At 33.0% G+C, this 15546-nt stretch overlaps 1 protein-coding gene across 1 annotated transcript; it reads right to left on the bottom strand.

Annotated features, from left to right (window-relative positions):
- Positions 1-2890: 2890 nt before the first annotated feature.
- LOC122506102 lies at positions 2891-8140 on the bottom strand. Its single transcript, XM_043618096.1, has one exon. It carries the CDS (start codon positions 8138-8140, stop codon positions 2891-2893), a length of 5250 nt encoding a protein of 1749 aa, XP_043474031.1.
- Positions 8141-15546: the final 7406 nt, after the last annotated feature.

The following is a 15546-nucleotide window of genomic DNA, read 5'->3' as shown; positions in this document are numbered from 1 at the left end:
TAGTAATAATAATAAACTAAATAATCTACTGTTATTAATCACATCTAATTTGTTGTCATTCTGACGGGCCAAATAAAATACTTTTTTTATTTGGACCGTCTTGAAATGCATGGAAGTGGAATGATATAATATGCATTTACCAGAATTTTTATGTGATGTAACCTTTAAATCTTTAAAATGTCATTATTGAAAAATTTTAATCTATACAAAATTTAATTGTCATAATTTTTATTTACTCGAATTATTAAGTGACATAAAACATAACATTTCAATATTCAAAATGTCATGTTGTATCAGAAATTTTAAATTATAACAATTTCATTTTACATAATTTTCCTTTATTAAGATAATTATTTAACATAAAATTTATTTGCTCGAAAAATTCCCATTTGACATAATTACCAAAATTCTTAAATACTTTTTAACATATATTATAATAATAATAAATGTCAGAAAAATGTCATTTTTGTCATAAAATAACAAAATATTTTCTTTTCTGTGTTACGTCAAAACGAGAAACCTTTTTAAATATACCTAACGTTCCTCGTTTTAAATTGGTTTCATAAATGAATCCAATTTGGGATGAGGATAAGTCAATGAGCCTACTAAATGTGAGAGAATAATTTATTTAAAAACCAACAAGAAAGAAAAGAGTTGACAAAATTACAATGAGTACAAAAATTATGAATCTTACTTAAAGAATAACGATTACTGGTGGTGTGATGATAATCTGTTGTCCGATCTCAATGGTGATGAGCGGTAGACGAAAAGGGGCCTTTTTGTTTGTTGTCCTTAGTGGTTGGGTATTAGACCTCTTGTTTACACTAATGAGATAGTGTATTGTATTGTTAAAATATCTGCTTCCTTCCAGACGGTTGTCGCCTCTTGAGCAAATTTCCATGGTTCGAAATTTGGAATGTGTTGTTTCAATATTAGGTCTTCGTTGATAGTTGAGATTATTTCCAATTTAATATTTTTGGAAATTGTTTAAAATTTATACTTTGCAAATTTATTATAAGAGGTTGTTTAAAGTTCACTTCTTATTTAATACTTGGGGAAATAGTTCACTTTTTATAATGTACGTTCAAAATAATACTTGGGGTTATACGTTTCACTTTCAAAGATGTACTTTTAATTCACTTGTAAACTATGCGATGTTTACTTGTAGACAATTTGATAATGACTGAGCGATGTGTACAGGTTGATTCCCAAAAAATTACTCTCTAGTCTCTTGTTCTGAACGATGTGTTCAGGTTAATTTCTAAATAGTTACTCTCTGATATCTGCAGAATTTGTATTCCTTTTATATAAAACTGTCTTCATTAATGTAATGCTTTGAAATCATTCAAGTGTGAATTTTAAGTGGGGGTCTCGGCGACGGCAATGCTGCTGCAATTCGGGGCGACTGTTGACTCTTCTACACGTGTCGATTTTGGGTAGATTTTAAGTGGGGGTGTCGGGCGACGGCAATGCTGCTGCAATTCGGGGCGACTGTTGACTCTTCTACACGTGTCGATTTTGGGTAGATTTTAAGTGGGGGTATCGGCGACTGCAATGCTTGTTTGTTTTCCTGGCTGTGGCGAAGATTTTTTGAAGGTCGTTTAACTGATGCACTATCGTTATTCTTTTTACATGATTTAAAATATTACTCATCTTTCTTGAATTCATTATACTTGCAAATTGTTTAGATACATATGAGATATATAAAATATGCTAATTATAATGCAATAATGTGAAATACATAGAATGATAATATGACATATAAGTAAAATACAATATAAAAAATAGGAAATACATACATAAGTATCGAAGTTAAATTAGGTATATTAACAAGAAGTTACGGACGTAACACCTACCCCCTTTAGATTGAGCATGGGAGAGAAACGAAACATGCTCAAACTATTATTACATTGATATTGTAGAGTAGATGTTATTACTTGTTTATGTATGTATTCTATGCATTCAAAAAAAAAATTTCATTCAAACTTTATTTTTATCTGTGTTAAAAGGAAGGAAAGGGTTAGAGCCAAATAATTAATTGAGAACGAGTTATAATAAAATCTCTTTTATTTGAAATAGTAAACATGTTGAATAGTGATACAATAACGAACATCAATAGTCGATAATTTTAGGCAAGACCGACGGATCTGAGACCGAAATGAAACCAGAGGGGGATCTCAGAGGTCGGGTGCGATGGAAACAAGTGTTCAAGAAAAGAAATAACAATGATCATGCAGTCGAACTGATCTCATAATGGAGCTGCATGATCATAAACAAGTGAACAGAAAAGGTCTAACTAATTAAAACAAAGGAACAGTTATCAAAATTGGAACGAGCTCACCAAGTAGTTGGAAAAGAATTTTGGCTGATAATTCTCAGTAATTTGTGACGTTCCCATTTCCAGAATCCTTGGCAGCCATGAGGTGACTCCCTTTTGGAAGTAGCAGGCACTCTCTCAACTCAGGATCGAAATCGTAGACGTCCGGAATCCTTGGCAGCCATGAGGTGACTCCCTTGTGGAAGTAGCAGGCACTCTCTCAACTCAGGAGCGAAATCGTAGACGTCCGTATCAGTCCAAGCTCAGAGGCAAAACTAAACCATCTATCGTAGGTAACTCTTGAAAACAGGCTCCGCCTATTGACTTGTAAAATGCTCACGGAAGGGGCTCTGTATAGGTGTTAAGGATGGGAAACGAACTAAATGCGATAACAATGTTAATGACATAAAACAAGAGAGGAGACATGACAGAATAAAAACACTGTGATCTAGAGGTCACAAGGAGAAAGACACAAAGTGAGTAAGGAGGGAGAAAACAACAATGATTCATCGTTGAGTATATTTAGCAAGTTTTTAAACATTCCGCCCGCCTTCGTTATTGACAAAAACGAAATTACTCGGCACTAGTTTCTACAGGAAGAGGGCAAAGTTTGACAATTGGTCTTGTAACTGTACTAGTTTCAGTCTTCACTGTTGCAACTCTAACCCGACCATCCTTTCCTGGGTGAACCTGTATTATACGTCCGAGTGGCCATTTTGTGGGGGGGTAACGTTCATCCATAATCAATACAATGGTTCCAATCGAGATATTTTCCTTTTCGTGATTCCACTTATATACTGCCTGATAACGCTGAAGACATTCGCGTGACCATCTCGTCCAAAAAGTCTCTCTCATTTGCTGAATACGCTGCCACCGACTAAGTCTATTGATATTTATCCCTTCTAAAGTAGGTTCCGGTGTAGCAGTTAACGAAGTTCCGATTAGAAAGTGGCCAGGGGTTAAGACAGATAGGTCATCAGGATCATCTGTAATGGGGCAAAGTGGTCTAGAATTAAGCACTGCTTCAATTTGAGTGAGAAGGGTTGTCATTTCTTCGTAGGTTAAAAGTGTGTCACCAACAACTCTGCGGAGGTGATACTTGACGGACTTTACCGCAGCCTCCCATTTGCCACCAAAATGAGGGGCTGCTGGAGGGTTGAATAGCCATTTAGTGCCATCGTTAGCAATTAACGATGCTAAATTGCCTAGTTCATAAGAAGTTTTCGCGAATAACCTTTTTAATTCAGCATCCGCGCCCTTCAGATTTGTGCCACAATCACTCGAGATGGTTTGGCAAATACCCCGTCGAGACACGAAACGTTGGTAAGCTGCTAAAAAGGCCTCGGTTGTGTAATCGGTGACGAGTTCAATATGTATTGCGGAAGTAGATTGACACACGAAGAGTGCAAAATATGCTTTGTATAATTTTGCCGCCCGCCCTTTCCACGTTTTTAGACTAAAGGGACCAGCGTAATCAAGTCCAGTGTGAATGAATGGTCGGTCAACTCGAGTCACCCGAGTAAAGGGAAGCTGGCCCATCATTTGTTGAGCATTTTTTTTCCGCCATATGGAGCATTTGATGCATTTTAATATTAAAGAGCGTACCGGTGCTCTACCACCAACAATCCAACAGGTGGTCCTAATATAGGTTAGGGTGGATTGCGTAGATCCATGAAGCGTCCTAGAGTGTGCATCAGAGATAATAAGATTAGATAACGAACACGTACGCGGAAGGATGAAGGGATGTTTGTTTTCATAACTGAGTTCAGAGTTTATCAACCTTCCACCTACTCGAAGAATCCCTTTCTCATCGATAAATGGCATTAACCGAATTAAAGAATTCTGTTTAGGGAGATTTTCTTTATTGGAAAGAGTAGTAAGTTCATTGGGATAAAAGGCAAGTTGAACTTGATGAACCCAGTAATATTTGGCATCAACTAATTCTTCAGGGGTTAGTGGAGATGTTATAGGTCCATCAAACCTATGTCGAAATTTTTTTATTACTCGATAACAAATGGCCGTAATGCGTAACAATTTCGTAAAACTCGAATAGCGTTCTATTAAGCTCCAAAGTTTCGGGACTGGAGTACGTATCACATTAACTGAATTAGTTTGTTTGATTTCTAATAGATTATCTAGAGGTTTTGCTGGAATATTGCCAGGCCAATATGTTGGTTCAGCAGCCAACCATGATGGGCCATTCCACCACTTTTTATTTGCTAACAGTTCGATTGGGGTCATTCCACGAGAGGCACAATCAGCTGGGTTATCCATGCCAGGGATAAATTTCCATTGAGCTAGTGGCAACGTCTCTTGTATAAAACATACACGGTTATGCACGTAGTCTTTCCACTTGGAAGGGTGATTATTAACCCAAGTGTGAACAATAGCAGAGTCAGTCCATAAAAAGAGGGGTGGGTTGTTGAGGTCAAGAGTTCGACATACATGATTCGTTAATCGTGTGAGAAGAGTAGCTGCAGAAAGCTCTAATCGAGGGATGGTGAGCCTTTTAATAGGGGCAACCTTCGTTTTGGCGCACACAAATGAAACCGTTACATTACTATTCAGAGACACTCTTAAGTATAATACTGCTGAGATTCCAACACGAGACGCGTCGGAAAACCCATGCAGTTGAAAGTTACAATTACCAGTGATACCAATCCATCGAGGAAACCGCAACTGCTTAAGATCAGACAATTGTTGAATAAATTTAACCCACTCATCAATCATGTCTTTTGGAATAGGTTCGTCCCACCCAACCCCAATAATCCATAATTTTTGGAGAAGTATTTTAGCCTTAATAACAATAGGAGCAATAAAGCCGAGGGGATCGAATAGGCGTGCGATTTTTGAAGAAATTGATCGTTTCGTGAAAGGAGCTGCTTCTACGGTAATAGGAGAAAATGTGAAAATGTCCTCTGAAGGCTGCCAGGATAATCCTAATGCAGATATAGATATGGGATTATCTATTGATAATGAATCTATGGGTAATTTATGTTCTGCGGGGATACTGTTTAATATGTCTGGGTGATTACTAATCCACTTCCGAAGTGGGAAGCCGCCCGCCATACACAAATTTGTGACCTGTTGTACAATTGATTGGCTTTCTTGTACTGTGTCGCCTCCACCAAATGTATCGTCTACATATCGACCTTTCATTAAAACCGGAACAGCAAGTGGAAAATTTTCCCCTTCATCGTTTATTAATTGATTTACTGTTCGTAAGGCAAGGAAGGGAGAACAGGACAGACCATAAGTGACTGTGGTTAAATTGTATGTTTCGATGTTACCTAAAGAATCCTTCCATAAAATTCGTTGAAAGCACCAATCATCAGGGTGTACCAGAATTTGACGGTACATTTTTTCTACGTCTGTAGAGAACACGAAACGAAATTGGCGAAAGTAAAGTAAGACATCAACTAAATCTATTTGAAGTTTAGCACCAATGTGAAAAAGATCATTAAGGGGGGTTCCGTTGGATACCTTAGCAGTTCCGTTAAATACAACACGTAACTTAAAATCATGCGAAAAAACTCCATGATGTGGGATGTAATTCACTGGAGTCGGTTCAGGAAATTGAGATGGTATAAGTGCCATGTGTCCTAATTGCTGATAATCGTTAATAAATTTCGCATATTCCTTGTAGAATACGGGATTAGTCGCAAATTGTCGAAATAATTTATGTAAAGCTTTGGTAGCAGCTAGTTTAGAATCACCTAGCAAAGTGACAGAATCCTTAAAAGGTAACCTAACTTGATACTGTCCGGTGTCGACTCTTTTGTGTGTAGACCTAAAGTGGTTCTCACACTCTTCCTCGTCCGGCGTCAAAGGTGGTTTGCTATCGGTAACTTCTCCCTCACGCCAGAATTCCTCAATTAACGCATACCAATCTCGCTCACATGAACAATGGTATCCTTGAACATTGTTAACTGAGGAAGTTTGGCCGGTTGGACCAGAAAGAATCCATCCGAAACTGGTTAATTGGGCAATTGGTTCTCCCTCTTTTCCTCTTTTTAGACCATTTTCAATAATTTCGTGGTAGAGATCAGAACCAAGAATAATATCTACTGAGGAGGGATCAAAGAAATTTGGATCTGCTAAATCAATCTCTGTCAAATGCTCCCAAGTTGGATTGTGGACTTTACTTGACGGGATAATGCTAGTCAACTTGGGTAAGATTTCGGCTATCATAAGGCAATAATAATCAGAATTATAATTCGACTTTAATTTCAAACTAACTGAGCCCTTTGATCGTCCTGTGGGTAGCGCACCGGCTCCAATAATTGATACACAAGATTTCCGCCGTGGAATACGATACATTTGCACCAAGCTTTCAGTAACCAAAGATATTTCAGAGCCTTGATCAATAAGGATTCTAACATAAATTAATTGACCATGCTCCAATTCAACTTTTGCTCGAGCTGTAGCTAGAAGAATAGATGTTCGAAAGGGTGGGTTTTGTGGTTTCAGGTGAGTGACTTGTTTGTTTGATAAATCGTCTGTCGATTTTAGAGTAGAATACTGGGGAGAATTATCAGAGAGGTCATTAGCAACTTTAGGAGTGAATGTATGGATAGAAGTATGGTGCTTCTTTCCACATTTAATACAACGTCTCGAAGAAGGGCATGACCTTACTAAATGCGTCCCGAGGCAATTGAAGCATAAATTTTTTTGTTTAATAACATTAAGTTTTTGATCAGTTGATTTTGAAGTGTATTCAGGGCATTTGTAAGTAAAATGATCATTTGTACAAATTGGACAAGTCTTCATTATTGAATCTGTTGAGTTTATCTGCTGAACAGAGTGAGATTTTGACTGACGCGTGTGAGATAAAGGAGTTGGAAGTTTTGGTCCACTTTGAATTTGATTTGTTGACTGGAATGACGACGCGCGAGTAAGAGCCTGTAAGGAACGTATCCGACTAACCAAGAAATTACTGAGTTGACTCCACTTTGGGTATTCTGTAGACGAACCAAGTTCTAACTCCCAAGCTCGATATGTATTTGAATCAAGACAACGAGTAGTAAAGTAAACTAAGAGAGAGTCCCAATGCTGAACAGGCTGTCCTAATGTCTCTAGTAAGCGAATATTTTGTTGTATTGATGTATATAACTCTTCTAACTCTGTCGCGGATTCATTTTGTATACATTTAAGAGAAAAAAGTGAATATAACGTCGAATCAATTAAAATTCTTTTGTTATCATAATAAGAAGTCAAGTCACGCCACGCCTTTTCAAAATTATCTCCAGTTAAAGGGGTATGTTTCAAGAGTAATGCAGCTGAACCAGTCAGACTGCTCCTCAAATAAAATAATTTTTCGACAGGTGATAAGGACTGATTTTTGAAAACTAAGGAGATGAATATATCTCGAAAAGTAAGCCATTCAGCAAAGTCACCATTAAATTTAGGCAGATCCATATGAGGAAGGCGATGGTAAAGTGATGTCGATGAAGGAGCATGGAGGTGTTGAGATGGGTCACTGGATGAAGAACCATCTTGAATCTCGTCAAGAAGGGTGGTCATTTTTTCGAATGAATTTAAAAAGATTTCTCGGGTTGTTCGAAAAGAATTTTCTATAAAATAAGGATCATTTTTAACTTCGCCTCTTACATCTTCTGGTAACTCGGCAATAGCTAAACCCAAACATTTATGATTACTAGAAAACTCCTGCCAATCTTCATTTAAAGCGGATAAACGTGCATCGAGACGACGACGAGTGATTCGGTCACGACCTCCATGATAAAGATCATCAAAGGAACTCGCGATTTGACTAGAAACTAATTTTTGATGCTCCAGCTGAGCTACGATTGTACCAGGAATCATTATTTCCGCCTATACAATGTGAAACTCTGTAATCAATTAATTATCCGGCTCGAAGGACCAAAAATAATGTTAAAAGGAAGGAAAGGGTTAGAGCCAAATAATTAATTGAGAACGAGTTATAATAAAATCTCTTTTATTTGAAATAGTAAACATGTTGAATAGTGATACAATAACGAACATCAATAGTCGATAATTTTAGGCAAGACCGACGGATCTGAGACCGAAATGAAACCAGAGGGGGATCTCAGAGGTCGGGTGCGATGGAAACAAGTGTTCAAGAAAAGAAATAACAATGATCATGCAGTCGAACTGATCTCATAATGGAGCTGCATGATCATAAACAAGTGAACAGAAAAGGTCTAACTAATTAAAACAAAGGAACAGTTATCAAAATTGGAACGAGCTCACCAAGTAGTTGGAAAAGAATTTTGGCTGATAATTCTCAGTAATTTGTGACGTTCCCATTTCCAGAATCCTTGGCAGCCATGAGGTGACTCCCTTTTGGAAGTAGCAGGCACTCTCTCAACTCAGGATCGAAATCGTAGACGTCCGGAATCCTTGGCAGCCATGAGGTGACTCCCTTGTGGAAGTAGCAGGCACTCTCTCAACTCAGGAGCGAAATCGTAGACGTCCGTATCAGTCCAAGCTCAGAGGCAAAACTAAACCATCTATCGTAGGTAACTCTTGAAAACAGGCTCCGCCTATTGACTTGTAAAATGCTCACGGAAGGGGCTCTGTATAGGTGTTAAGGATGGGAAACGAACTAAATGCGATAACAATGTTAATGACATAAAACAAGAGAGGAGACATGACAGAATAAAAACACTGTGATCCAGAGGTCACAAGGAGAAAGACACAAAGTGAGTAAGGAGGGAGAAAACAACAATGATTCATCGTTGAGTATATTTAGCAAGTTTTTAAACAATCTGAATTATAATAATTATTCTTGTTATTAATTTATGTTCCTTGAATTATTGTACTCCATCCATTCTTGCGTTCTTAAAAAAAATTCATTTAAACCTTATTGTAGAGCACTAGATTTTTATTACAATAATTATTTTTGTTATTAGTGTATGTTCTTTGAATTAAGATGCACGCATTCCATCCATTCTTTATATATGATTTTTATTTGAATTATAATAATTATTTTTGCTATTAATGTATGTTCTTTAAATCATTCTTTTAAATTCACAGTATACAATGAATTTTATGTAAATATTTTATGTATTAATTTTATATAATGAATTTTATGTTTGATACAATTTGATGCTTACAATTTTTATCTACAAAAAGAAAAATAATTTGTTCTATACAAAGGATTGCTTTTTTGTAAAATGTTGTATCGAAATTAACAAATTATAATTTTTTATAGTCTGCTTTGAAATTGCATTAAAAAAATATATTTTTACAATTTGGTTTTGAAACTTGAGTCTTGTATGACTTAAAACTATGACAAAATTTTTGCTCTAAAATTAAAAATTGTTTATGATTGAAATTCATTGCAGATTTAAAGATTTTTTAAATATTTTATTATTTATTATATATTTTTTAAATCATTTAACCTTTATAAGCAAAAATTTTCTACTTTCAATTTTTACAAACAGAAAAATATTTAATGACACATTTTTTTTGACATGACAATTTTTAAATGTTTATTTCTTAATTTCCGTCGCTTTTAGTTATTTCATTTATGCAATTTTCTTTCGTTCTTAAGTTACATTTAGACATAAATCATTAAGTGTTTGAGAAGGAAGGAAATTTTGTTTTTTCGAGTTTCAGATAAACCTTGTTTTTAAAAATGTTCTTAAACTCTGTGGTTGTAATACTTTTTTCTATTTAAATAGCTTTTTTCTTGATAATACTCTTCAGTCAATAATAAGGTAAAATTTCGAAGTAACCTTGTTTTGTTATTATAAATTTGAAAAATACCATTTTAAATTCTTCTTTAGTAAAATTATATTAAATAAGGTATAGAGTTTATTTTAATGTGTTAAAAAAAGAAGAGTTTTGATTTCTTTTAGTGCAAAACAAGTATGCAGAACAGTGTTTAAGATTTAAGATCAAATCATTACAAAATCAAAAATTGATAAAATGTTATAAAAATTTAATTTAAACTTGCGAATATTAGATTATTGTTATAGTGAAAAAAAAAATAATTAAACATTTGCTTATCATTTATAAAAGTTTAGTTTAATGAAAACAAATTAATTTCTTTTTCTTTTGAATTCGCTTCCGAAAACATAAAACTATATATTATAAAAATATTTTATTACTCTTGTTTAATTCGCGATTGTTTCAGTCTGTTCGTATGTACTATTTTTTGTTTATTTTTAACTTGTATTTTAACGTTTCCTTTGTTTAAAATTTCTAGTATTTTGTGTGGACCTGTATATTGATTAGCAAATTTATGAATTTTCCCCCCGTGTAATAAAAATACTTCCTCTCCGAGTTTAAGATTTTGTGGATTGCAATTTTTATCATAATAGATTTTTGACTTTTTTTTGCTAAAATCAAATTTTCTCTAGCGATGTTTCTCGTTTCATGAAGTCTTGTTATTAAATCTGTTAAATAATGGTCGTAAGTTTCTAATTTTTCGTGTTCAAGTGGCGGATCGCTTGACGGTAATCGTGCTAATTTCCCAAAAATTAATTCGTATGGAGTACACTTTGTCCCTTCATGAATACTTGTATTATATGAGAACATAGCTAATTCTAACCAATCATCCCATTCTTCATTTTTATTTATAAATTGTTTTAAATATTCTCCTAAAACGTAGTGAGATCTTTCAATTGATCCATTAGACTGAAGGTGAAAAGCGGTTGTTTTAAATTGTCGAATTCTAAATCTCTTTGCTAATCTTCTCATTAAATTACTTAAAAAATCTGTTCCCTGATCTGTTAACACTCCTTTGGGTGATCCAAAAATACAAATAAATCTTTTAATAAATGCATCAGCTATTGTACTTGCTTGATGATTTGGAAGTGCGATTGCTAATGAATATTTGGTTAAGTTGTCCTGTATTGTTAATATATATTCACTACCGTTTTGGTTTTTAGTAATGGGCCAACAATGTCCATTGCAATTTTTTCAAATGCTGTACCTGGTGTATCTGTTATAATCATTGGGTCTTATGTTTTAACTCTAACTAATTTCTTTAATTGGCATTGGAGACAACTTTGAATATATTTTTGAATATTATTTTTCATGTTTTCCCAATAATAATTTTGACGTTTTCTGCCATATGTTTTTGTTACACCTTTATGTCCTCCAACTGAGCTTGAATGAGCTTCTTCGATTAACTGCATATATTCTTCTTTTGTAGGATATTTTGTATATCCATTACATACAACAACTTTTACAAATGAATTTTCAAAAATTAATTTTATTATTGATAGGATTTCGTCCCAAGTTACATTGTTTATTTGGGCTGTTTTTGCAATACTGATACTTTTAAATTTTAATTCTTCACATAAGTTTTTCATTGAAATAATTGTAGATTTAATTCTGTTTATTGTATCAGATAAATATTCTTTCATTTCAATTTCTATAGGGAGAGCGATATGGTAATATATACCTCTCTTTATTTTTTCTGTTACACCTAATTGAAGTTTACCAAAATTTGTCAATTTTTCGCGTTTGGCTAATGATCTAGAGCCATTATCTCAAGGATCTCCCTCAACTAAAAGAAAACAGGTTAGATTGTCTCTTCGCATTGGTAATTGGTATCTACAGTCAATAATATATTTTCTTGGTTATTATTTAAATTTTCACAGTTTTTATTTTCCACTAAGTTATCTTCTTCATCAGATGATTCTTCAGAATTCGAATTTTCATAGCCTTGGTCAATTTCTTCGTGTTTCTTCAATTTTGATTTTTCATTAATATACTCAGGATCTGACTCAATTTCGTCAGGAATAATTTCATTGTAAAATTTTTCTTTTCTATTATTATTTGTATTACATACCTTTTTCGGTCTTCCCCTTCTCTTCTTGGAAAAGGAGGTATTCAAACGTGTGCTATATTTCTTCGGTCTACCTTATTTCTTTGTTTTGTGTGCTTTTATTTCCTCATTTTTCTTTTCTTGTATTTTCTTTTCTTGATTATCATTTTCTTGTATTTTCCTTTGATTTCTTGTTATGACATTACAAGTTTCTTTACTTGTATAATAATTTCCTTTAATAGATGGGAGACTTTTTCTTATCTCCAATTTCATGTAGGATTCATTGTCCTTAGATATTTTTTCAATAGTTGGGAGACTTTTCTTATCTCAAAATTCGTGTAGCATTCATTAATTATTTTTTCAATATATGGGAGACTTTTTCTTATCTCCAAATTCATGTAGGATTCATTGTCCTTAAATATTTTTTCAATAGTTGGGAGACTTTTCTTATCTCCAAATTCATGTAGCATTCATTAATTATTTTTTTAATATGTGGGAGACTTTTTCTTATCTCCAAATTCATGTAGGATTCATTGTCCTTAAATATTTTTTCAATAGTTGGGAGACTTTTCTTATCTCCAAATTCATGTAGCATTCATTAATTATTTTTTCAATATATGGGAGACTTTTTCTTATCTCCAAATTCATGTAGGATTCATTGTCCTTAAATATTTATTCAATAGTTGGGAGACTTTTCTTATCTCCAAATTCAAATAGTATTTAGTTTCATTTGCTACACAATGTATATATTTTTCAATTTTTTCTTGCACACATATCATTATATTTTCTTGATTTTCCTGAGTTTCTTCTATTTTTTCTTCTTTTATTCCTTGTACTTTTGTAAAAGTTTTGACTTTGAAATTTATTAAACATTGGTTTTTGATTGTTGAATCGATTCTGATTTTGATTTGAAAAAATTTGTCGTGGCCCTGGATAAAAAGAGTTTTCTCGTCTTGGTGCTATCAATTTATTAAGTTGAAAACAGTTTACTGCAAAATGACCCTTTTTCCACAAACTAAACAAGTTATTACATTGTTATTTTTAGGATGAGAATTACACTCAGTATTATGTTCACTTTTTCTAAGTTCATGGTGTGATAACAATTTTCTTTCTATTTCTACTGCTTTATTAACTATATCTTGAAATATCTCGACTGTTCCAATTCTTAATTCAATTTCTGGTCTAAGTCCTCGCGAAAAACAATCAACACTCTTTCCTATCTAAATTAGTTTAAATACCTCATCTACTCTATTTTGATTATTAATCCTACGCGCGTCTAAAATTCTTTCTGCTGCTTCTGCGATTCTTGCACCGTAAGAAATTACATTTTTTTGTTCCCACATATATACTGCTCCTAGTTCTTTTTGTAACTGATATACAGATTTTGCTGGTGCGTAAATTTGTTTCAACCTTTCTGTTAACTGTTCTACTGTATTAAAATTATTTCCTATTATAATTCTTCTTGCTTCACCTGAAATTCGACTTCTAATTAATTTTACTAAATTTGTTTGTACTAGTGCTTTCTTAGGAAGCATAGATTTTGCTTCTAAACAAATTTCAATAAATGTTGATAGTGGTATGTTTTTTTTGTCAAACATTGGTATTGCTTCTAAAGCGTCACGTAAAGATACTTGCTGATTATTTGGAAGAGCAATTTTTTCTTCAAAATTAATAATGTTTGTAGTGTTATCAACCGAATTATTTTCAGAGTTATCGTTAGTTTCAATTTCGTCAGTTAAAGATTTATTTAAGCTTTTATTTTGTTCAACTGAGTCTTTTTCTGTAATAGTATTTTCGCTATCGTTGCTGTCACTGTCGAAAGAATTATCGTAAGTATCAAAAAGTTGAGAATTAATATAGCCTGAGTCAAATTGTTTCTGTATTTCTAAGGGATTAGGGTTTACTTTAGAATATCTGGGTGTGCTTGTTAATGGTTTTGTTTTATAATTAGGAATTCCTGAATTCAATGCTAATTCTGGATTATTTTTTATTTGAAAACGAGTTAAGTGTGAGGAATCGGTAGTATTTTTATTCGAAGAAGACATAGTATCGGAATTTATGTACGTGTTAATTGTAAAATTGTCAATCTTGTCTCTTGAATATAAAATACACTTTTCTTTTATAGTAAATATTTTGATCTTGCTTCAGTATAATAAAATACTTTAAACATGTAATAATAATAACAAATCACAATTAAATGAACAAAACAAATTTTGTTTTAGCATAAATTAATATGTCAAAAATGATTCATATACAAGACAAAAAATTCCATAAGTCTAGAGGACTTGAACCCCTATTCAGTAATATAACAAAGGATTTAATTTGATGAATGCACCTTGCAACTTTAAAAATTATAAGTTGAGAGGACTCGAACCTCTATTTATTAATACAGAATTGAATTAATAAATGCACCATGCACATTAAAGAAAAATTTATAAGTTAAGAGGACTCGAACCTCTATTCATCAATACCAATATAAGATGTATATTTATGAATGCACCTTGCGACTTAAATCTTGTATAATGTTATCAATTAGCATAAAATGTGTTAAATTAATAAAAATTTTTTTTAAAATTTTTTTTATGATACTGATTATTTTCAATTATTGTATGTTGATATTATTTGTTATTATCATTTGTTACAAAAAAAATTTCCTCTTTTTTTAAACAATTGGTATACTCATTGATTTATTTATTTTTATTGAATTATTTCATTAATTTAAAAATTATATTCATTAAAATTTTCGAATGTTATTAAAAATTTGACAAAATTATATGGCTGATCGACTTTATAATTTTCCCGGGCCGATGCACCAAAATTTAAAAGGGCTTCTGTTACGTCAAAACGAGAAATTGGTTTCATAAATGAATCCAATTTGGGATGAGGATAAGTCAATGAGCCTACTAAATGTGAGAGAATAATTTATTTAAAAACCAACAAGAAAGAAAAGAGTTGACAAAATTACAATGAGTACAAAAATTATGAATCTTACTTAAAGAATAACGATTACTGGTGGTGTGATGATAATCTGTTGTCCGATCTCAATGGTGATGAGCGGTAGACGAAAAGGGGCCTTTTGTTTGTTGTCCTTAGTGGTTGGGTATTAGACCTCTTGTTTACACTAATGAGATAGTGTATTGTATTGTTAAAATATCTGCTTCCTTCCAGACGGTTGTCGCCTCTTGAGCAAATTTCGATGGTTCGAAATTTGGAATGTGTTGTTTCAATATTAGGTCTTCGTTGATAGTTGAGATTATTTCCAATTTAATATTTTTGGAAATTGTTTAAAATTTATACTTTGCAAATTTATTATAAGAGGTTGTTTAAAGTTCACTTCTTATTTAATACTTGGGGAAATAGTTCACTTTTAATAATGTACGTTCAAAATAATACTTGGGGTTATACGTTTCACTTTCAAAGATGTACTTTTAATTCACTTGTAAACTATGCGATGTTTACTTGTAGA

The sequence above is a fragment of the Leptopilina heterotoma genome, unplaced genomic scaffold (genome assembly GCF_015476425.1).
Source record: "Leptopilina heterotoma isolate Lh14 unplaced genomic scaffold, ASM1547642v1 Lhet_396, whole genome shotgun sequence".
NCBI lineage: Eukaryota > Metazoa > Arthropoda > Insecta > Hymenoptera > Figitidae > Leptopilina > Leptopilina heterotoma.
The sequence above is the reverse complement of the archived record's forward strand: the minus strand, read 5'-3'. Positions and strand labels throughout refer to the sequence as shown.

Coding starts and splice junctions, on each gene's coding strand:
- LOC122506102 (XM_043618096.1), bottom strand. CDS start 8,140: ATGATTCCTGGTACAATCGTAGCTCAGCTGGAGCATCAAAAATTAGTT.